The sequence below is a fragment of the Morone saxatilis genome, unplaced genomic scaffold, assembly GCF_004916995.1.
Source record: "Morone saxatilis isolate NCDOM2014 unplaced genomic scaffold, NCSU_SB_2.0 Contig20, whole genome shotgun sequence".
Lineage (NCBI taxonomy): Eukaryota > Metazoa > Chordata > Actinopteri > Moronidae > Morone > Morone saxatilis.
In genome coordinates this window covers 1,453,998-1,478,431 of record NW_023339763.1, presented here as the reverse complement: position 1 = coordinate 1,478,431, position 24,434 = coordinate 1,453,998, and the positions used below count along the sequence as shown (strand labels likewise).

The following is a 24,434-nucleotide window of genomic DNA, read 5'->3' as shown; positions in this document are numbered from 1 at the left end:
CTGTCACTTTTGTTTTGGCACTAAAAAAAAAACTCTTATGAAGTTGTTTCAACTGCTGGACCCACATTCTTATTTTATCATCTTTATGTATCAGATAGTGTTTAAAATGTGTAAATAATATGATTCTGTGGCTCTTCCTGAGGTTTCTTACACTTTCCCCCATTAGTGGGGTTTTTCTTACCTGAATCGAGGGTCTAAGGACAGAAGGTGCTAAATGTTCAGAAAGTGTAATTTGTGACTTTGTAAAATCAGATTTGATTAACCCACTAATCTGGAGAGATTAAGAGTTTGACCCCCGTCTGCTCTGCTCTCTTCACACCGACTGTCTAAACACACAGTGATGCATCATGTGTTTGACAATTTATTGACATAAGATGTGGTACTGTGACAATAACAAATCATTTACAACAGGGTTACAGCAATGATGCTAGAATATTCCATTTAATGAGACACTCTCTTTCTCGCTCTCTCTCTCTCCATACATTCTGTATTGCTGGCAACAGTTTTGTATATACTTCTATATGTGGGAGTGCTTGAAAACAATGCTGCTTAAAAAAACATATGAGATCTACAACAGAGACATGAAGTTATTGGTTTTAAATGGAGCAAATACACAGATGAAAAAGGATCAAATGAGCTCATGCAGGCACATATTTTTACATTACCATGTAGGAAAATAGTGTCACCAACACAAGTGATACGATGAAAAAGCCTTTTCTGTTGGATAGAGACGAGGCTTCATTTCATTTTCAGGGTAATACCAAGACATTTTCATTTATTAGCTACACAAACTACACCATCACTGGACTAAACTGCACTAGAGCAACTCTGGGCCTTAGGGTGTATGCACTCTAATGTCCTATAGCACAAACAACGCCAACATCAGAAGGTTATATTGACACTGGGGTACTAAAACATAAGCTTGGCATTTAATGTGAGTGGATGCTTGGTCCTGCGAGATTGGTTCGGCTGACTTGCCACAGGTTTAAACTGGCTTGACAACAATGAACAACGAAAGAAAACGGTGAAAACATTTAAAGCATGTTAAAGAATCGAAGCTACTGCGACAATAAAGCCAGTTAAAAAAAAGGAAACACGCAGAGGTAGATGCACAATAAATAGGAATGAAAATATAGGTGTATAAAGCCGTGTACAACTACGTGGTTGCAGTAAACGGGGCTATTGCAAAAAATTACATGTGAAATGAATCAGCAAATGTCATTCTTAAAACGGAGTGGCACTGGTGTGTTAACACGTAATCAATAGCTGCTGTGGGTGTGTAGTGGTTCCAAGCTAATGAGCAAAGACTTGGCAATTTTCCCAAAAGAATTTAAACAACCGTACTGTGCGTTACCAGTCAGAAGCTTCTGGACCGACCGACTGTCTGCCTCCGTACACTTTTATAATGACGTCAGTGTTTTTTTTTTAATTTGACTGTTAAAATGCTTTAAAAAACAAAAAGCCAAATATTCTAAAGTGGAAAAGATGGAGTGCAAATAAAGACAAAAAACAAACAAAAATATAACTCACAACATAACTTTAGAGTTAATAATGCTCTTACTTCTCTGGTCTGCGTTTTCTTTTTTCCAACTTTTTGGAATCTCACTTTTTTTAAATTCCTGTACAAAGTTTCATACTACATACTGTACGTGGCTCAATGTGATGTGGGATATTTGCCAATGGAGCATGTCTCAAGAACTTATTGTAACACCGTGTCCTAATTGCTTACACGCTTCCGGTTATCTCATTGCGCTATGTTGGACACACTCTGTCCACAGTGAATCCGTTAATATGCACTTTTGTCGTCATGTAAACAAACCACGTACCTACAGCTGTGTGCTGGACATCAGACTGGAGATGTAACCAGTGTCACTCCAGTAAAAGCTGGGGGAGCACTTGCTATGTTTGTACATTTTAAACAGAAAACACATTTGAAATTGAATATTTAGATGTTTCTTAGCTGGAAAACACATAAAATATATCCACCGGCAAGGAAGCGATTACACTTCAAGCCACCTCATTTAGCTAGCTGCCACCTTATTTAGGTTTCTATAGGTAAATGAGGAGGTATCCTGTAGATAACTCCTCATTTCAACTTTGCAGAAGCAGAGGAATAAACGAAAACTTTAAGGACACGGTGTAAGCTGCGAGCTCCAGGAGGCAAACCTGCCGTAGAACAGACATTAGTAGCTTCTGACAATCAGAACTGGTTTCCACTCTTCACAGACATCAATGGCAAAAAAGGAGGCAAAACAACACTGGTATTATTCTGTAGTTACAACTGAAGCAGAGCAAGTATCAAAAATAAATCAAAAAGCTGTGAGCCACAAACAGTACAAAATAAAAAGTATTTTTTTCCCGCTCAGGACAGTTTCACCATCAGTCACATCTTCACAACATTAAGACACTAAGTTAAGGATGGAATGGTAGACATGTTTTCACTGGGAGGTAAGAATCAAAATGGGGAGTGGAATAAGAGGATTCAATAATGCTTTCAACTGCCAAAATAAAGGAAACATCAACAGTGTTTGTACTGTTTAACTTCAGTATGGTGACCACCCACAACTATTTACCTTGAGGGAAAATACACCCAATATTCCAAATTATTCCGTATCCATCATTCACCGTTTGGATTCCCGTGTTTTGGCAGTTCGCTGCAGATGGCAGAAAATGATAAAAAGACTGCTGTTTCGTTGTCAGGGTGAAGCAGAGTTGCTGAGTGTTGGGAGCAGGTCAGTTCTTCAGCACAGAGTCGTACATTTGGTAGACGTACTGAGAAACCTCAGGGGCCCGACACTTGAGGGACAACTGTGGAGACGGAGAACACACAGTTTTCAACGGGAGACACTTTCACTCACACATATTCAATCTGACACTGTTTGAAAGAGATAATCAAATCTGTGTTTATACTGCGGTACAGGGGTAAACGGTTATCAGTGACAGCTGTTTTAACATTTTTATTTGGCCATTATGGTTTTCACACTATATGAACTAGTGCTTGGGACCGTAAAGCCCAGGCTGACGGCCCAACAGTAAAAGCTGATTGTTGAATACTCTACCGTGTAGTTGGGGTTGCCAGGCTGGATGCGGAGCTCAGCCAAGATCCAGATGCCGTTGGTCAGCTTGAGGGACTGGTAGAGCATGTCCTGGCCTTCTACGTTCCTCTTGGCGATAGTGTAGATGTTGTTATTCTGCAGCTTCCCTGATACTGTGTCTGCAACACCAGAATCAAGGTCAAGTAATTAACGCACTCCACCACTCTAATTACAGAAACCACATGAAACGCACACACACAAGAGGCTGTAATCACTACTGGGACCGTAATGACTACAGGTACTAACACTAACGTCCACATGAGCTAATGCAAACTACTACTTGCAAAAAGGTTTAACAGGGAATTGACTGTAAATTCGCTCTAGGATTTTAATGAACTGTGATTGGGAACCTTCAGACCAGGTAATCTACAACACTGGGCTCTGCTAACAACCACCACTGTGGGCACAATTATGTGGCAGCTTCTAAACGGAAAGAAGTCGGAGGTGTCCTTCAGGTACAGAGGAAGAGGAAATGTTGATGTATCCAGAGATAGGCATGTGGGTGGAGAAAGAGAACACAGAGAGAAGCGTAAGGTCTTTGGGTTGAGTTGCTGGGAGGGTAATCTCAGGCCTGAGCAATCAAAAAGAGGACAATGGGTTGGCTGTAGCAGGGTAGGATGAAAATGTGTTTAACAGATTTAGAAATATCACTGAGCTCATCTGCACTCTTCGCTTTCCATGTTTTGCCAGTAAGGAACTTTCTATTGCTTTCTGTTCTCTTTAGCCCATTATCCTCTGTGTAAGGTTTTATCTTAGGTGGTTAAGTTTCCTGAAGAGAACAGGTGAAGACAGATCAGTTGGAAAAAAATACACTCAGGCAAGTGTTGTAAATAAAACTCTGCTTGGATGGTGCTTCACTGCAGCAATGACAAAGAATTGTTATACATTATCTAAACAGTAGGTAGCTTGCATTCAGGTCGCGTACCACCACTCCTAAGACATCCTTTAATCCCACATCACATCTCCCATCAAAGTCTATTTCAAAACTTTCTATAAGTTTTGAAATAGAAGAAAAAACCACCAATGAGTCTCCAGTAGTATTCAGTAAAAGTACAGGCACAGATCATTTGGAGGAGACTGAAAAATTGCGATGCAACTGAGGTGAATTATATTCACAAACTTGCCTACCTGCATTTAGGTGACACTCTTTTATCTGGTACTGTAGCTCATTCTCATTGGGGATGTCTTTCCAGGTAGCCAGGAACACCTGTCGCTCTGAAACAGGGGAATAAAAAAGCATATGATCAGTGATGTGGAAGTCAAGAATTGGTTTCCATAGATAGAAACACTACACATTATTGGATGGTTGATACATATGGAAGCAAATAATGGCCAGTCTTTTAGTATGTGATAAACATGAAGGGCATATTTTCTATTTTACCTAGTTCTTGTTTTAAAATAGGCCATACGTCCATTCTGTTCTAGTAAAGATTTTTAGTTTCTCATAAAATTCAAACTTTCTGTCAAATGCTTCCATAGATAGAACTCATACCTGAGTTTAATTGGCTTCAATTAGCTGTAATCTGTATTTTCAGAAAGCTTACAGTCACGTTTTCTGTTCTAACCTCTGCAGTAATTATATTTTATTAAACATGTCACTTCCAAAGTTAGAACTATATAAATAAACATTTTTCAAGTTAATATTTTATTCCTGTTCAACGGTTGTGGAAGATATTATTCACCATTGATGTAATGGTGTGATAGTGATGTTGTTTTATAAAGCTGTGAGTAACAATCATACCCATTTTTCCATCCTCAACAAAGAATATGTTGAGAGGGATGAGTACACTGAAGTAGAAGACATCGATGCTGTTCTTCACAGCCACCTGGATACAAGAAAAAATAAAAAGTCAGATAACAATGTTCCAACATTGCTTGGACTCCTTGTTCTGTACGGCTGTTCTAGACAATTATAAAATATTTGTGCATTTGGTGTCAGGAAAGTGATTCAACGTGGGATTACCAGATTAGTAAGCGAGTAACATCTGTTCAAATGTCAACTGTGAACAAGTGCTTGTGTTCAGTATCTTTAAAAACTGAAAAATAAATTGTTATCATATGTGTCAACTAAGGTCTCTGTTGCCTCATGTATTTTTCACATACACACTTTTTACACTAAATAGAAAATTGGACGCACTTGGTGGTCAGAACGATTTATAATATGTCTAATAAATAGATTGTAGCAACAGGAAACCTTTGTTTAGCATGGCACTGGTTCCACTGAACAATGAGATATTTTGCTTGTTGAAGGAAAAAAGAAATTGACTGCCACAAAAGGTACAAGCGATGGTCAGCCAGAGAAGCTCAAAGACAGACAACGACTGAGAGCTTGTTGTGTCAGTGAGCACTTCTGTACCTGCAGATTATTGAGTGGGTCCATCTTCATGACTGGACCAATAGTATTGATAGGCAAAGAGACCTCAATACTCTGGCTGGGCATCAGTGGAGTGTGAACGGGCAGAGGACTGGTAGGGATCATCCCAAAACTACATGTAGGAAACAAACAAAAATCAAACACTGGTGGCATTCTGTATCAATAAATACACTCAGGTTAAAGCAGTCTAATGCAGCAGCTCTACTGTTTCAGAGACGTGTTTGTAGTTGAACAAAACTTTTCCTGTGAGTCATCTCACTGACCTGTTCTTGTTGAACTGGACAGCGAAGTCGGTCATGTGTTGCAGGGCCTTGTTGGTGAAGGTCATGTCCATATACATGTGACCCTGGCGACGAGAGAAGGTTCCAGATATTTCCAGTCCTTTGGCTTTCACTGCAGGCAGCCACACCTGGTAAAAAAAAAAAAGTACCAGTGTAATCAGTTTTATAGGTTGCCCACTTTCCAAAAACTTTTAAACCATACAACGCAATGCAACGTTATCCTGCAACATAGTGTTACAGCAATATAGCACACATTCATGGTAAATTACTATCTAACTTTAACACCATGTTGTACCTTTGAATCGTCACAACAGAGCATAAAATAATCATCATAATCTTCTCAGAGTTTTAAGTCTTGTCTCTAATTATCATCTGACAAATTTCTTATAACTTTTCAAATTCACATTATTTTTACAAGAATCTTTTCTCTTGTCACGGATTCTGACCTAAAATATACACAGAAAATAGCACCCAGAAACTGCATAGGGATCTATATGCCAGAAATTTCCTTTCAGGATTTCTGAAACATTCATCCAGTTCCCTGAATTTTTCTTGTAACTTTTTCTGGTGTCCATGATTCCACAAAGTTTCTGTTTTGGCTAAACTTTCTTAGCATAAAACTGCCTTATTGTGAGTGTAGGCACCACTGGAACTCTACAGATACATTTGTTATTGTGTAACTGAAACTGAACATGTATCATGAAACGTAAGCCATTCAGTAAACAGTTGTCTGTTTTATGGTGCCCCATGTGAGGCGAGTTAATTATTGCTACATATTTTATTAGTCCTTAAGCTATTTTCCCTACATGAGCAATGTACCCATAACAGACTGATGCATGTTGTCTGGCCTGCTTGCTGAGGCTGAAGTTGTGTGAACTCACTGCTTTTGGGGCTACATAGCCTCCAGTGGTAATGGCCATGCCCGTGGAAAGTTCAAACAAGTCGTTCAGGCCACTGCTGACAGCTGGAGGTGCTGGTGTAGGTGACGGAGCAAAAGTACTGGGGACAGATGAGGGGATGAAGTTTTGCCCCACCTAAAGCAATCACAACAGAAACACACAAACACAATCTAAGTAACCGTAATTTTAGTAAGCATCACTGGAAACGTGACAATTTACTATAAACCTACAAAGAGAATCACACAGACAAACTGGAGTCAAGCCAAAGGAAGAAACAACAAAACTCTTCAGTGAATATGAGTTCATCTATAGCAAGCATATGTGATTAGCCAAAGCCCCTATGACAGAGAAAGCTCAATGTGATATGAATTTAAAACATGCTACCTGTGGTTTTGTGTGTTTTAGCCCATTAATTATAATTATTGCTATTATGATCAAGCCATTGTGTTTTAAATATTTGAAGGTTATGACTGCAGACTTTTCAGATCAGTCAGCTCTTACAGAAATCTGACATGAAGTTTCACTGTGATGGATTACTTAAAATAAAAACCTTATTTTCAAATTAAGAATGTGACCCAATAGGTAACTCAGTTACTTAGTTACAGTTGAGTGACAGGTGTGTTCATCCAATCAGGTATAAAAAAGGTCCATACTAAAGTCAGAGTGAAGGACAAAATCTTTTGTACAGCTTGCTTAAAATTATTTCTGTCTAAAGCAAGTTTATACATGGTCTATTCAGACAAAGATGAGTGCAAGTGAAAATTTCGGGATGGTTTCTCCTGGTCAGAAAATGGGCTAAAACATGCAACGCGTTCTAACTGAAAATATGTGTGTGAGAGAGACAAGAGAAGCCAGATTTAAAAGCTTGAAAAGTTGGTTTGAGAGTGTGGTGGGTTAAATTCAGGGAGCATGCAGCATGCAGACAGGCAGACTGCCAAACAGAAGGGCTTGACTTACTGCTGGACTTCCCCCAACACCTCCGCTCAGGTCTCCCCCAAGCTACAGGAGAGAGAGGAGAGGCCCCCAAAGACAGCATCCAAACATCACAGACCAAACACACAAACACAGACAGAGACAGAGACTTTCTTAGCAACCGCAACCCATCAAGAGGAGCCCTCACCTTCTGGGAAAATAGCAACTCCACATGTTATGTTAAACACCTTAAAATAAGACTTTTAAAATATGCGAGAAGATTATCATGAAGTCCAGTCATTGCAGTGGCTTAGAGATGTAGAAAAGTGACCATTAACAGAGGAAAAATGCAACAAGGCCCAATGTAGCTTGATGTAAATAAAATACTTGTGCATATTTACGTCAATGTATCAAAATATTCAGGATTTTTAGGGATATATTACAATTTTTATGTGATATATTACACAGAATAACAGATACAACAAAGGTACAAAATTGAACTCATATACTTACATGAACATTATAACTGCATCGTTCATTAGTTTGTTTGAAAATAATTTAAGAAATACTATTATAAGATTGTGCAGTTAGAAGAGTTAGTTGTTGCTTTTTTGTTCAACAGTAAGAATCAGAGGAAGTCAATATTTCAGCTGCTTTCTTTGCAATAAAACAATAAAACCTTTGCGAAAATGCTAATTTATAGATTAAATAAAAAACAAAACACAATGCATAGGCTCTCTCCTCCTTCATTTGATGGCTGCCTTGCACCAGGATAGTTTATGATGACCATGAAACAGATGTGTCCCTCATATGATAGATGTGTTTAATTACAGCTGTATAGATTTTGTGCTGAAACATATTGTTCTTTGTCTCATTGGCACAAAAACTACGAAGCACAGAAAGCCGACTGGGTCTTCAGCCATTTTTAGCCTATGTTTTCACTCTACAGTAAAATCAACGTGTGTGTGTGTGTGTTCAAGCTCACCAGACTGTCCAGGCCTCCTCCCAGAAGGTCCACCGCACCCATCTGCATGGAGGAGACCTGGGGCACATTGACTGGAGGGCCCAGGTCCAGGTTTAGCAGGTCACCCAGCAGGTCACCCTGGCTGGGGATCACATGCGGCTGGTCCATGGCAGCCGCTGGCCCACCGCTCACTGGGCTCTCACCTGTATCAATGCTGTCATAGAAGAAGACAATAGTACTGGTGAGAGAAAGGTATTTAAGTCCAGTACAGACAGAAATCTGCTAAAACTCAAACTTTCTGTATTTAAAATGATTGTTTGTCGTGTTTGGGACCTTTTAGCCACATAAACTGGAAACTGTCAGTTATGATTTACATTATCATAACGTATTAAACCAGACTAGACAGGGCTACTTCAGTCAGACTGCACACATTATCTGACAAAGTGAAAAACCTCATCATCAACAATTTCCTCTCAATAAGCAGCACTGGATCTTCTTTTCACTTCTTTATAATTTCTTCCTTATTAATATCAGAGAGACATGGGGCAATATATTCAGGGTGTTGGGTAATATCCTGTTCTCTGGAACAGTTGCTGGAGCATAAAATGTGCTATTTAATATGAACATATATTGTATGGTAGACCACACAGTACTACTCAAGAGCCTAAGACCCTGAGATCTAAACTGGTGGTCGATTCAGGTACATACACAGCACTTTTGGGTGATGTGGTTTAAATTGTCATAAATAAATATATATTTTATGAAAAATCAATTGGAAAACTGCAACAAAAATCATAAAAACCTAATATTGGCATAAATATATGATTGACACACTACACCATCTTCAAACTTTTAAAACCATTAAACAAACACATGTTGAATGTATCAGAGTGCAAAGAGAGCATGTGGAAAGGTGTCTAAAGGCAGTCAGAGCCATGTGAGTACAATCAAAGGGAGGATAACTGTCAGGAGAGCTGTTGAAATGTGTGTATCAGACCTGCTGTGCTGCACAGGAAGGTGTTTCCGGTGGATTCCATGGCTGCCCTCGACGAAGGCGCTGGGGGGTTTGTGGTAGACGGAGGCGAGGGAGCCAATGTGGCAGATGAGCTCGTCCAGTAGGGTGGGCTCGATCAGGTCCGTCTCCTCGGAGATCAGGGGCTTCTCTGACAACACCACCTCCTTGGCAGTCACGGGGTCGGTGGACAACAGGCGCCAATAAATGTAGCCCCTGTCTCGCAGGTCAGGGTTGTCAGAGTCCTGCAGAGCACCAGGAGAATTCATCACACTCGCTGCAGATTATATATTTTATTATTCTGTCATAGAATAACTGTGAGGACAAACAGCTGGACTAAAAATGGGCAAGAATACTTTGATATGCTACAGGGTTCCCACTCTTATGAAATTATTTTCCAGGGCCTTTCCCTGACATTTTCCAGGATTTCTCTTGACAATACACCTACTCACAAACAGTCATAGTTTACCAATAGTCCTAATTTACAAATTGTTACCAGTTTACTACAGGGTTTTCCTCAAACCTAGGTTCATGCAGGCAATCTGAGTGAGGGACTAAAACACAATTGAAATATTCAAGGCCGACATAGATTATTTCCAGGATATTTGGTCATTTTAATCATATTCCAGGTGTTTCCATGACTGGAAAACTAGTCTCTAAATATCTGGATTTGCCAAGAGGAAAACCCAGATATTTACAGGGCAGTGTAAGAGCAAAATAAACAGGCAACATGATCCAGCAGGGAATAAATAAACCATCAAACCTCTTCAGAATAACAGACGACACTCACCTGAGTGGCCAGGCTGAGAACCTGCTGCACCAGCTCCTGAGTCTCTGATGGCTTCTTAAGGAACAGCTTGACAATGGCAGTCAGCAGAGTGAGCTGGACCTGTAAATCAAAACACAGTTATATCATTATATATATTATCATATTTCAATGTACAATGCCTCTAAAGTCTCATCCTCACTGTGCGAGGACAAAAGTATGGAACTGTGGGGATGTCCATGCTGTTAGGGTTCCCCTGTTTTTCAATGAACCCACCTGGGTGCTCTCATCGTGGAAGCCCTCGAGGAAGCTCTCCAGCAGCTCGTCGGCGTTGTCAATCCTCTCGGCGTACTCGCCAACAATCCAGATCATGGCAGCACGAGCGTCGGGCTCATCCAGAGAGTCCAGATTCTCACACAGTGTGGCAATGATGCTTTCATACCTGAACGACCCCAGTATCTCAGAGGTCAGAATGAAACTCTACAAGCAGCTTACAGCTTCAATGTACGTCGTATACTGAATACTATAAACTGAGTACAGCATCTTTTGTGCTCTAAATGTGATTTCTGGTCAAATCAGAAACAGACATGATTAAATCAGACTGTATTCATAGATCGACTAGTTATTCAACATGTAATGACTCAACAATAGGAAACATACTTGTTGGGGTACTTGCGGAAGATGTCCCTGATGACCACAATAGCCTCCTGGACCACGTAGTTGACCTTGGTCTGGATCAGGTCCAGCAGGGTGCTGACACAGCGCTCAGCTGATTGCTGGAGAGGAAGAGAAGGGAGGCAACATGTCACCATTACTGCTACAGAGGAAATTGTTTAACAACAAACTGGAGCGAGATGGGAGAATGAATATTAATAAACTGAACGAACGCACAGATGCAAGCAGATTTCTGTTGCAAGCTACAGTCTATATATATATAATTCCTCATTTTTTATTGTTAAACACAAATTCCACTTTGAATGATTTACACAGATAACAACCCCCGGTTAGATGTTTCTGTGATACACGTTTTTTAAAATACCTCTAGTCACGAGAAGGTACAGTACAGACAAGCATAAACTGAGCATAAATAATTGATTTAAAGCCATAGTTTCTGTTAAATGGCAGGTAGAATCAACTGATCAATAACCACACAGGCAAAACTATCACCAGCAATTAGATACTGAAGGAATCACTCACTGAATCATGTTGAGTTATGATATAGCTACGATCAATTAATCTCAATGCTCTGGCAACAAGTCTTAAATACATTAGACAGACTCGGAAACAAGAAGACTTCACAGTAGAGATCGGTGATGAGGTTGTTGGTTTCTTACCTCCACTTTGATGGCGCAGCGTCCGATGGCTCGCACAGCTTTGCGCACAAAGTCAACATCCACCTCTGTGGCGTATTCCTTCAGTTCAGCCAGCACCTGAAAGTGAAATATACTGCATGAGTACACGGTACAATACCACACACATACTTTAAGAGCTTTAAGTGGTGATTCAGCATAATAAGTTTGTTCCAGTTTGACCTCTTTATACAAATGACACATCTTTGCTCAAACTACAAATAATAGATTTCAATTTGAACAATAACAAGATCAAAATATAAATTAGTGATCTAATTTTTGTTTCTTTGACAAGCACCATAATGCCCTTAGAGGTGTCCATTATCAGGACATATAAAGTACCTGGGCAATGTTGGCCTGAGAGGCCAAGCGGATCATGATGTCCAGTTTCTCTAGTTTCACATAGATGGGGTCGTTGTACTTGACAAAGAACACCTTGATCTCCTGCTTCAGGATCTCGGGCCTGCACACAAACAACTCATTATAGACTGTGGAGAAGACCTGATCCAAAGGAACATGTACTCCAGAAGGCAAAGACATAATTATGTTATTAGTCTGAATATACGACAACAGCAAATTACAGCTGAAAATGTTATTTTCTATTTGAGGAATGGAGCAACTGAGTGTCTAATGAGCCCAATTACACTAAAAAGAATATTATGTTTGAGGTTGGTGAGCCCAAAATAAAACATGCCAACAGTCTTGGCTTGTTTGTGATCACACACACCTTTTCTGGACAATAAGGTTGATGTTCCTCAGAGCCACATACTGGACCTCAGGTTCTCCGGAGAGCAAGGTGACCAGTGGCGGGGATAACTTCTTCAGCAAGGTGTTGTAGTAGTCGGAGTCCTTGGGCAGCAGCTCCAAGAACTTCATCAGCACCTTGACGGCTGACAGCACCACGGCTGAGTTGGCGTGAGACAGCCGGGGAGTGACGCGCTCGCAGATGCTTTGAAAGGTAAGGAGGGAAAGGTGAGAGTCAGGAAACAACACTTTTATACAAAGAAAGAAATAACTTATTACAAGTGGAGATAAATAATTAAGAATTGGTGGAGTGATTGCTACCTTTGGGCCTCGCGCTCATCCTTGGGGTTATAGTTGGACAAGCAGTCCAAGATGAAGATCTGCCCCCACTCCGTGCACTCGTTGAGGGCCGTCAGCAGCTTGTTGATGTTCTGAGGGTTGAGGTCCAGCAGGTTGCTGTTGGGGTGAGACTCGCTGATCTCAGACAGGGCAGCAACGGCATTGGCCACGACCTGCAACGGAGGAGTTCTGTGATGAGAACTTTGAGAACTTTTAAATCAAAAAGTCTTTGACTGAAAGCAAAACCGGAGAAAAGAAGCCTCAGGTTGAAAAGAACCGACACATTACCATGGGATTTGAGTCGGCAATGAGATCTCTCAGAGAGTCCAGGAAGCCCTGGTCCTCCACCATCTGGGCATTGATGTCGTGGAGTTTAGCCACACAAACGGCCGCCGTCTTCCTCACGTACGGGTCCTCATCCTTCAGGCACTTCCTCAGCGGTTCACACAGGTACTCGGTGATCTTGTCCACCCGGATGCAGCCCATGGTGCGGACGGCCAGAGCCCGGATCAGAGGGTTGGGGTCCTCACAGTCCTGGAGCGCAAGACAAGAAAATTAAGTTGTGGTTTTAATCAGACTGGAGGCGGGATCCCACCGCGAGCCAACAGTGGAATTCAGTAACGGGTAAGACTAAGTGAGTGTTTCAGAGACACTGCTAGTATTATATATATTATACAGTTGAGAATTTGGGCCTTGCCTTGACAAAGCTGTTGACAGCCATGATGGCCATGTCTGGCTGGCTTTTAGCGTAGTTCATTAAGTAGAGGTAGACCAACTTCTTCAGCTCCAGGTTGTCCGTCTGCATGCAGTTCACCACATCTGGAAACAAAGAACTGAAAGAGAAGACGGAGGTCTGTATTTGATTCTCTCAGAAGTGTTCTGACAATCTAAAGGTGAGGAAAAGCTTCTGATTTCTGATGCTACTGGCCAGATGTGCAAAAGCTCCACAAACAGTTTTCTTTAGATTCCTATTCGCAGGTTTCAACAGGTTAAATTTAAGACTTTTTAAGACCATTATTAAGACCTATTTCACATTCATACAGGCAAAAAAACAAAAGTACGAAGGGTATAAAGAAAGTCTGGTATTGGTTGTTACATCATGATCAATGCAGATTTCTCCCAAAAAACACATTTACAAAAGAGACTGAAAACTATGCAACTTTATACGAGTAACATTAACTTAATTAATCTAATAAATTCACTGTAGTGAGTAATTTACTTGTCTTTAACTCACGCTGTGAGTCTGTGGGAAACACTATATCGAACCAGCAACTGTATATGGACTCGTTTGGATCGGTTGATCACTTATATGTTATATGTTTATATGAGAGTTTAAATGTTCCAGTGTACCTGACGTCCTTTCCAACAGTCATTGCAGCAATGACCTTCTTTACCGCCTCTTTTCTCTTCTCCTTCTTCTCATTGTTCAGTTCTGCTTTCAGTTCAAAGATCTCTCCTGGAAGATGAATCACAGTGAGTCAGACACAATCCAACCTTGAAGCTACTTGAAATGAAAGGAATGTGAATGTTTACGGGTTGAATAAGATGACTAATTCTACCGCAGTTTAACGGTTCAGCACCACGTCCTGCCTTGCTCACCTTTTTTGTTTGTTGTGAAATATTTGGAGTCCGTCATGATTGTGGTCCTTTAAGTCTGTAACAGAGGAAATACACTGCATTAATGATTCCCAATTTCCATTTTCTCACAGTACAATGGGTTCATTTCATAAACTCCACCTCTCCCAGATCTGTTGTGTTAGTCTTAGTTTATCTGTGCTGAACCAGACTGGATTTGAATACCACATCAAAAAGGAGACAACAATACCAGCATTAATATTCATATATATAGCATTTCTCTGCGTCTCTCGCTTTTATAATTATTCTACAGGTCTCAACATTACAGGCTCCTTCTATGAGACACAAATACAGCCACGTCACCTGCCACACAATGGGCTGTAATGAAGAGCTCTTCAAAGGTAGCACTGTTACAGGATGCCATCATTTGCTCCCAGTCAGCAGTAAATGCATCTGGGAGCAAAAACTGTTCAGGACACACGCACACACACACACACAAAACGCAGCAGAACCGGACCACAAAGTGCATTACGCCTTATTTCAAATCCTCAGTTGCAACACCAACTATCACGTTCCCAAACTGCGTCAGGAAGCGATGTCAGCACTATTCAGCCCGCAGCTTTTATTACGCGGGTTTCCATGGTGGAGCAGAGGAACGTCATGTCTGGAGGGATAAATCAGGGTTCACTGAGGGGTGTAAGTGAACGCCGGTGCACGGTTTGCCACGTTTCTTTGTCCAGAAGTAGAAAATAATGTTATTTATTTGGAAAAGAAAAGATAAATGACACAAATAGGAGATCCTCATCTGCCGGAAGTTACACGGATGTGAAGTAACTAAGTTCCAGCTGCATACTCAGACATTTCAGACAATAATGTGCTTTTAATTTGGTGGCAAATGTTTGAGGAAGCCTTTCCTGTTTCAACATCATGACAATGTGCACAAACTGTGATCCATAATAATAATATGTGTGTGTGTCGTGCCATAAATCATATACGCTAGGATCACTACATATTAATATGCTATATAGTAACACACGTATGGGCGTACTTTAACGTATCTGATAACTGATTGTTGTCGTGTGATGTGTGTGTGTTGCTAGTATTAAGTATTGTGGTGTAAACGAATGTGTAGTAGGTATAATAATGTGTGTGCGTATAGTATGGGTGTGTGGTTGTAATATAAGTCGTTGTGTGTGTATATGTGTCCGTCGTGTCTGTATACTTATATAGACTATACGTTAATAACTACTCCCGCTAAATATATATTATATATGACTCATAGTCTAACTATAGGTATCGCTGTGTGTGGGTGTGTATAACTAATATATGTCGTGTGTGTCAATGTGTGTACTCGTCGTGTAATATATCATGCTGTGTGTGATGCTGATGTATAAAATAGTGTGTGTGGTATATATACTATAGTATGTGTTGTGTGTATATATGTTGGTGTGGTATATATATAACTATGTGTGTGTGTGTATTATTGTGTGTGTTGTATAAGTGTGTGTGGTGTATATATTGTTGGTGTGTAGATATATTGTGTGTGTGTGGTATATATATAGTGTTGTGTGTGTGACATCGAATGTGTACATGACGTGCTGCTTGTGCGATACTGTGTAACACTAGTACGACTGCTGTCGTGTACTGTCGGTGTTAACGTGTCGTACTATAATCATGACGTGTGGCACAGTGTGGCCGTCGTATAGCAGCCTGACCGTCTGTGTATTATATTGTGCTGGCATATCAGTAGCTGCATTTGTTGATGCCTGTATGCGCTATGCATGTCCGCTAGATATTATGTTGCTGTCTATATACATGATATCGCTAGGTCATGTGTCGTAGGTGACGAGGATGTACTGGCGCACGTGTCGTGCTGCGTATTGACTACCCCGTGACAGCCCGTCCGTGGTGTGATGCGGGATGTGTCATGTGTGGCTGCGACTAATATAGATGTGGATGGTGATGTTGTATGTGTGTACCGGTATGTGCTGGTCGAGGTGGTGTATATAGTGGGAGTTCGTCTGTGGTCGTGTAGTATATCAGGTCGGAACCCGGCTAGTGCACACGGTCGGGTCGCGGTCGCTGCGTCCCATGCGCGTCGGGGACCTATCACAAGTACTGACGCGCCCGCGGCCCCGGGGTCGCATGCGACCGTGGTGTCACTAGCCCTAGTATAGCCCCTCCGTCGTCGCTAAGTCGGGTGTGTCCACGCCCGCGCTGTTGTATCGATGCCCCGTCACTGCGGTCGCGTGATCTCGGCGTCATGTGCTTCACTGGTGGTGGGTCACTCCAGACGGATGCCGCTGCTGCGTGCATGCTGTAGGCGTAAATACCGACGCGGCGCCTGGGCTCGCCGCGCTCTGGCGTGGGCTACTACCTACCTGCGCGGTGCTCGCTTAATAACCATACCGTCCCACTCCGATCGGCGCGTCGTCAGGCCACGTCGGCGCCCGCTGGTCACCGCCTCGGCGCTGCGAGGCGCGCTCAGTGGCTCCCTTCTCCGCCGCTGGGGGCGTTCGCGCGTGTGGTCGTACCGGCCTCACTGTGTCGCCTGCGTGTCGTCGGCGCCTGGTGGGTCTGGCTCATCCGACCTACTAGCCGTCCCCGTGCGTGTGCTCTGCTCCTCGTCGGTCGCGCGGGATGCGTCCGCGCTCACTGCGTGCAGTGCTGCGCGTCAGCTGACTCAGCTGACCCGGCCGCCGCAGGCGCAGCGGCGAGATCCGACTACTCCGGTACCCGCCACCTGCACCGCCAGCTGCTAAGGCCTCGTGCCAGCAACTAGGCTGACACGCGGCATGCACCTGCGCACCAGGATATCCACCTGTGTCAGCTGTGGCGTGATGTAAATCCGATGGCTGTGAGTGTAGTTGTGTGGGTTGTGGCTGTGTGCTGTGGTGTGCCTGTGTGTGTGTCTTTGACTCCAGCCTAGCCTAGGCCCATTAGGCTCACCTTGCAGTGGCCTAAGCGTCTAGCTAAAGGCACCGAGCCTTTACAAACAAACAAACCGATCACAACCCGAACCAACTTATTAAACACGATATCAGTCCCTCTCTAAGCCTCGCCCACAGTCGGCCGCCTGCGTACAGTCTGTCCTACAACCGCGCGCGCAATTCACATTAAACCTGGTACCAACCAAACATTGTAAAGCGGACACAGCCGGCCATCCCCGCCGGCGGAACCACCTGACAGGCAGCTAACGCTAACAGATAATAGCTCCGTAGTAACCGACCGACCTGACCACCAAATCACACAGAAACAACAACAACAGCGTTAGAGGACGGACCGCGCGTGCAAGCTGCCACGATACTCTGGTTGGAGGGAGAGTTCAGCGGGAGGTCACGGTGGGATGTCCAAAGCCGCAGCTCGCTCCCTCGGCCCGGTTTGACGAAGTGAGACTCATGGGATCGCGGTGCCTGCGTTCACATGTCTCCGGAATGAGCGGAACACTTCCCCTGTCCGGGGTCTGAGACTCCTGCAGGAGGATCCAGGATTGTTGGTCGCTTGTGGAGGCTCAATTTCCCAAAAATGTGGCGAGAACAAAGGATTCAGGGAGTTCATTTTAATGAAATCCGTATCATCCAGAAATACGATTTACATCTCAATATAATGGATTTAGTATCTGAAAATAACTGATTAATACCTCACAACTAATTAATAAGTAACCTCAAATAGTAATGATTAAGTATCTTAAAATAATGAATTAGTACCCATCAAAATAATGAAATTAAGTAGCTTAAAATAATGGAAACTTAGTAATCCTAAAATAATGATTAATAATCTAAAATAAATATGACTATAGATTCTTAAAATTGACTAAGTAGCTTAAATAAGTTAGTACAAAAGGTTCTGAAACCTAAGATTGAATGTACCCTCACAAATCATACAGTGCCTCAATATAATGATAACGTACTTAAAATGAATTAGTACCTCAAATATAATGATTAAGTATAATTAAAATAATGACTTAGTATCCTAAAAATGATAACGTATCTTAAAAATAATGATGTAGTATCTTAAAAATTGACTAAGTATCTAAAATAATGATTTAGTATCGAAAAAAATGATTTAATTACCTCACACTGAACTGACAAGTATCACTCCAATATAATATTAATCGTATCTTGAAAATAATGACTCTAATATCTTAAAATATGATTTTACGTATCTGGAAAATAATGATTGAATTACCCCTCACACTAATGGGATACGTACTAAATATAGATGATTAGGGGCGGGGGGGTAGGAAGTATTTAAAATAATGAACAATTAGTACCTCAAAATAATGATTTAGTACCTCAAGTAATGACTTAGTATCTCAAAATAATGATTTAGTATCTTAAAATAATGATTAAGTATCTTAAAATAATGATTTAGTATCTTAAAATAATGGGACACTTTGTGATTGTAAGTCATTATTTTAAGAAAGTTTCTCATTACAGAATCTTTTTTTTAACATCACATTGACAGAAATGGACTTCCATACCTGTTTGCGTTACCACCGACCAAATCAACCAATCAAATGGTTTATAGGCTATAGTTAAATCTGCACATAGTAGTATATATTGATAATAACAATAATAATAAACTTTATTTATCCAGAACTTTTCAAAACAAAGTACCTTACATGGCCAGAACCAGGATTTAATAACATTTTAAACCAGATAATTAAAATCATACGGAAGTGAGGTGGAGTAAAGAGAATAAAAATAAATACTAACAATGAAACAGATATAAACATATTGTAAACTAACTGCATTGCACTGCGGCAAATACATTGAACAATTAAAATCTCTGAGAGAACCCATTATTGACTGCATGTAGATGATAATGTGCACAAATCAATCAGCTGGTCTCAGGCGTGACTGCCGCACAATTTCCTATATTTTTGAATGTAACACGAGAATAAAGTCTGAATGATGTCCTGACTGACAGACTGGGAACTAAATGATGGCAGATTTTATGGTGAAAAACTGTGAAACCACGACAGTAAAACTCTAAATGGATTAAATACAGTTTCTGTAACAACTGAATTATAATTTTATCTTCTTGCAGTTTGACCAGATGAGACAAAAACGCCCGTTAGTTGTCAAATGAAGTGAAGTCTGATCAGATTTATAGACTCTGTTTGGACACAAAGAACAACTGCTGCTGGGTTTCCTGCTGAACTTTATTCTAGTGAAATGAGAAGTGATCATAATAAATGCAGACACACTGGTTTTAGGCACATTCAGCAAGTCAGTATGAGATGTGATTAAAACATTCAGATTCAGATTCAGAAGTCCCTCAAAACTTCAGTATGCACACACAGCCGAGGACATCTAAAGAAAAATACATTTATAAAATATTTTAAAGAAGAGGGATTTGACAAGGCAACACTTATCGGCTGTTACACTTATTGCGTAACTCTTTATTCAGATAGTCCACCTACAGTTTATAGAGTATTTGTAACATTTCAGCAGCTTATTAGTTGAGATTCAACAACCATTTTCTGATTTTACACCACTGTGGTTAAAGTTTGGTTTTGTTTAGGCACAAAATAAGTTTGGTTAGGGTGTGTTCATCACTTGTCACATGTTTAAAGACAAAAAATATACTCTGTAAACTATCTGCAGGCAGACAAATAGAGTTAGTAATGATTGCAAACTGACTTTAATGACAGCAACATCATCATCAGATTAAAACAGTGGATGAGTTAAGGTTTTAAAAGTGTGCAAAGAGCATCAGCTCTGACAGTTATACACTATAACACATGATGAGACCTGATGTTCATGGATATCAGATATACACATACTATAAATATGAAACAGATCAAATACAAATACACACTACTACAGTATATTCAGATTAATAATGAGCAGTTAAGTATATGTTAGTATCTTAAAGTGCCCATAGTATGAGAATCAACTTGCAGAAACTTGTAACTTCTTTGTACGTCGCAGTAAAGACAGACACACAGACTGTCTAATGTTTTACAGTGATGCTGTTATGTTACGATTGCACAGTAGTGCCATTGTTCTTCCTCGTTGTTGTCTGTTTGCAGGATTGATGCATTCAGGCACATTTGTATAATACGTGTTGGGGATTTCAGACTATAATTTTATCGTATCGTGTGTTTAAAAGGATGTCGTAACAGATGATGTTTTGTTTAGTAAGTTTAAAGTCTCTGCATGTTGTATTAGAGGAATCATTGTGGACGGAGGGGGGCGGGGAGCTGACAGGAACTTTAAGTTGTTTTGGACCCAGAATGTAAGAAGTAATGCTGCCGATTGTAACTTTTTCAGATGATCCGTCTCAGGAACTGAATGATGCTTTTAGCTCCGCGAATGAGACATGCCAGACACTGGAGAGCTGCATCACCCAGAAATATTAGACCAACAACCAATACAGCTCCGCCGAGCATGACTCCAATGATCAGGGCTGGGTTCCAACTATCAGAGCCAGCTTCCTCCTTCGGCCCTCCTGGTGTGTGAACACAGAAAACCAGAGTTTGTATCTGATATCAGGAGCATCAACTCAAGAACATTTACATCAATTCATCAAATCCAATTTAATGAACAATAGCAAAGAAATGAGATTCAAGGAAGCATGGGTTGGCATCATGAAAAGTACCCAAAGAGTATAGAAGCAAAGAGATTAAACTCTGGTGCTTTTTTGACACTATGACGCCATTAAATGTATCTGAAGATACCCAGACCCCAGGTGCATGCTGGTCCTGTGCTTCCTACATTTAACCTCAGGTGTCCAGTTTGACCCAATTCGCAAAATAAAACTAAATACTAATTCTGCAAAACTAAATATACTGAACAAAATAATAAAAATGATAATTAAACAAAACAAATCATTAGCAAACATGTAGACTAATCAAACAATACTTCTGATAAAACAACAACAAATAAATAGAATTAACTGTGCATAACTATTAGTTTTAGTCGTACTAACCACAGACAGAGGAGGTCAGGCTGATGAGCACAAGGATCCAGATCATCTTCTCCCTGTGAGAGAGAGAAGATTTATCTTTAATACAACAGGACAGATTGTAGATCCCTTTGTATTTAAGTCCATATTCAGCATGAAGAAGATCTTCCTTTAAGGTTTGTAATGTTTATAAATCAGTCAGAAATCAGTAGCATTAGGGTTGGGATAGTATGCTGAAGTACACAGTACACCTTTAACCAACTGACAGTACACCTTGTTTGGGTTATTCATCATCTATAGACTCACAGAAACATTCACATCAGTACATGAAGGCTCGAATGAGTGAAATATCAAAGAGGAAGTGTCCCTTTATCCCTGTTTGAGAGTCACTGGAGCAACAACTCCTTTTTTCTTTTTCAGTAATGGCTATGCTGCATGCAGACTCATTGTTGAGTCTGTCAATGACCTCTACCAGCTGATGTGTTCACTATTGTTCAGCCTGTGCTGTTAAAATAAACAATAGGTGCGCCAGAGACAGCTAGTTTGTGTGTTAAATGGTTATCCAAAGATATTTCGCTATAAATCAGGTTATATATGATACCAATAAAAAATACAAAGTAAAGAACTGATCCAGAACCAGCCCAGGAGTCAGGTGATAAAGAGACATGAACTCATTCTTAGAAGGCAGAAAGGCTGTTATTCTTTTTTTTTTTTTTAAAGAAATAATCTAAATTCAACTTAATAAATAATAATATTAAAAATCAAAACAGAGTTGGAACTTAGAGCTGTTGAGTAAAGACAAGATGGTTGGATGGTTTGTCCTTGTTTCAAACAGACGCAGTTCCTCTTTTAGTGAAGTGACGCACATAAATTCACCGTCGACGCTGATTAGAAAAAGTTTTTATATCTTCCGACACCTCCTCCAGAATTTGATCTCCAGATATATTAAGTTTGTTCCATTAGTTGATAAATTAAAAAAAGTATTTTCCATTATTGTTTTACTTTGTTCCTACTCAGTAGATCTATTTAGATAGTCAATAACATTTATTTCATCCATGCATTTGTTTTATTTTGGGCTTCTTTTTATTCAATAAAAGTTAACATGTTGCCTCAGAACCAAACAAAAAGGTAAAGTGAATAAAAGCCGATGTTTGAGTTACTCACTGTATAGTTGAAGCAGCGAGCTGTTCCACTTTATGTCGCCTGAACTTGGACAAACAGTCTGCTTGAATGCTTCATATGAGGACGTGCATGATAACGCCAATGTGCTCTTACATCAGCTCAGTCCTGAGGAGGAGCCATATGACGTTATTCAGTCATCATTCTGTCTCATAATGAACACGTTTAATTTTTTATTTCTTAAAGATCCTGTCCTCTTCAAACTCAAAGATATGTCCTCACACTTACAAACAGAAAGAAAAGTGTATCCAGACAGTCGCCAACCACCAGCCTAGGAACATCATCATCACACCCCTTTTGTCCTTTTAGCTCCCCAGCCAGTGGTCGTAGGAGGCTGCTAGGGACAAGGGAGACTTCCTGGGAGAAGCAAAGTTAGTTTGTCTCTACCCTTTCCCAGTCACTGGTGAAGGATTCAGGTCAGAGTACAGTAGGTCTTCCTGGAGTTGTTTAGCTAGAGGGGTTCCTCCAGTTCAGTCCTACTTCTTGTAGGACTGAACGTTTCTACTCTCCATCTTTATCTTCTTTTTCATCTTTCTGCTTCTCTCCAATTTCTGGAAGGTCTGCCAATTTATCACTTTCTTCCCTACTTTCTTTTCCTCTTTCTTCAAACATTACTCTATACCATCTTTAAACAATCAGTTCTATGTGTACCTATGATAGAAAACTAAACCTGGTTACATGCTGCCAAAATTGACTTTTGGGCAACTCAGTTCAGCCAGTTATCTTTATTTCCTTTCTCAAAATTTTAATGGTTTCCATAAGGAATCACATGGAACCTCCACAATTTACAGTTCCAGCACAGGAACAAACCAGACAGCCACTATCACACAGGAAATAAGCACTGTCTACCTTGGTTTTTACATTCGAATGGATTCAAAACATCATACTCACTTCTCAAATAGATGGTGCGTTCACTGTCCACCACCTGTGTCGGACATCAGACGGGATCCTTGTTTGTCAGGGCAGAACTTTCCCTGTCGGCAGTTAACCTTCAGTCTAGACCCAGGCGTTGATCAGATCCCATCCTCGTCGTCTGAAGAATCAAGTCTCTTTACTTCATGCAGCATGGAGAGAAGACCTCAGCATTGTTGTTCTCTCCCAGACGTTCAGAATGATCTACTGTAACTCACAATGATCCTTTGACCTGACAGTGTGACTGTCAACAGATCCTTATCAGACTTCCTCATACCATAAAAATCCCTAACCTCCACCTAAACTCAATACATCCATTACGCCATCTAAAACATTCATCTCCCACACCTCCTCCAGGATTTTAACCTCAGAATTATCAGTTTTCACCTTTAACCAACTGACAATACACCTTTAATTAAAATCAGCTGACACGATGTGGGCCTACTGCGTCTGGTAACGCCTTTCATCAAAGTCCAAACTCCATTTATCAAAGCACACTGAGCTGGGTTGAGTGTTGTTGTGTCTGAGCTACCAACCGTAACGTCGGCGCCAGGGAGGATCTGTGTGTGTGTTCATCTACAGTGAGACATCATCTGAACACCAAATGAGGGAGAATCTTTTGGAAGAAGAGTTCAGAGACTCTGAGAATTTGGTTAATTAATTTCCCAGCCCTACTAAGTACCAATATTTTCTAATGTTATGTAGCCATGGTATAGTTCAGTGTTACTGCTGACGGTTAAAAAAGAAAAGACCAAACATCGAATCAAATGTTGCCTCAGAACAAAACTAAAAGGGAAAGTGAATAAATGCAGATGTTTGAGTTTAACAGCTCATAGAGGCAGTTTCTACTTTTATTTGTCTATTTTATGGTTTTAACATACAAAATAAAAATGTTCAGATCAATTTCAGATCATGTTGGCAACATTTCAAATAAAGCATCTTGTTATTACCTAAGAAATACAAATATTTTGATTTAATTAACTGCAATGAATAAATTCAAGTCAATTAATTTATAATATAGGTGATTATACTCAGTTATATATGATGAATAATCACAATCACAAAGGAAAAATACACAATAAAAGTGGTTAGACTTCTTACAGTGGTGTGAAAAAGTG

At 40.6% G+C, this 24,434-nt stretch overlaps 1 protein-coding gene and 1 long non-coding RNA gene across 2 annotated transcripts; both read right to left on the bottom strand.

Moving 5' to 3' along the window:
• Positions 1 to 348: 348 nt before the first annotated feature.
• ap2b1 (adaptor related protein complex 2 subunit beta 1) lies at positions 349 to 14,371 on the bottom strand. Its single transcript, XM_035666492.1, has 21 exons — positions 14,335 to 14,371; positions 14,086 to 14,191; positions 13,433 to 13,568; positions 13,024 to 13,269; positions 12,718 to 12,908; positions 12,380 to 12,601; positions 11,995 to 12,115; positions 11,638 to 11,733; positions 10,964 to 11,079; positions 10,580 to 10,745; positions 10,328 to 10,426; positions 9,523 to 9,782; positions 8,547 to 8,739; positions 7,607 to 7,648; positions 6,632 to 6,784; positions 5,733 to 5,878; positions 5,452 to 5,581; positions 4,837 to 4,921; positions 4,224 to 4,310; positions 3,060 to 3,214; positions 349 to 2,808 (listed from the first exon to the last, which is right to left on the bottom strand). Exons 1-21 carry the CDS (start codon positions 14,369 to 14,371, stop codon positions 2,734 to 2,736), a joined length of 2,862 nt encoding a protein of 953 aa, XP_035522385.1. The 3' UTR covers positions 349 to 2,733.
• Positions 14,372 to 19,472: 5,101 nt separating this feature from the next.
• Positions 19,473 to 22,914, bottom strand: LOC118331686. Its single transcript, XR_004796894.1, has 3 exons — positions 22,390 to 22,914; positions 21,250 to 21,302; positions 19,473 to 20,769 (listed from the first exon to the last, which is right to left on the bottom strand). It is a non-coding gene; the product is annotated as an uncharacterized LOC118331686 (long non-coding RNA).
• Positions 22,915 to 24,434: the final 1,520 nt, after the last annotated feature.

What these genes read in the sequence shown, in the direction of transcription:
- ap2b1 (XM_035666492.1), bottom strand. Translation starts at nt 14,371, where the DNA reads ATGACGGACTCCAAATATTTCACAACAAACAAAAAAG. An exon ending in ACTGTTGGAAAGGACGTCAG is followed by an intron (nt 13,569 to 14,085) that starts GTACACTGGAAC and finishes CTTCTCTTTCAG; the next exon opens with TTCTTTGTTTCCAGATGTGG. An exon ending in GCTGCGCCATCAAAGTGGAG is followed by an intron (nt 11,080 to 11,637) that starts GTAAGAAACCAA and finishes CTTCCTCTCCAG; the next exon opens with CAATCAGCTGAGCGCTGTGT.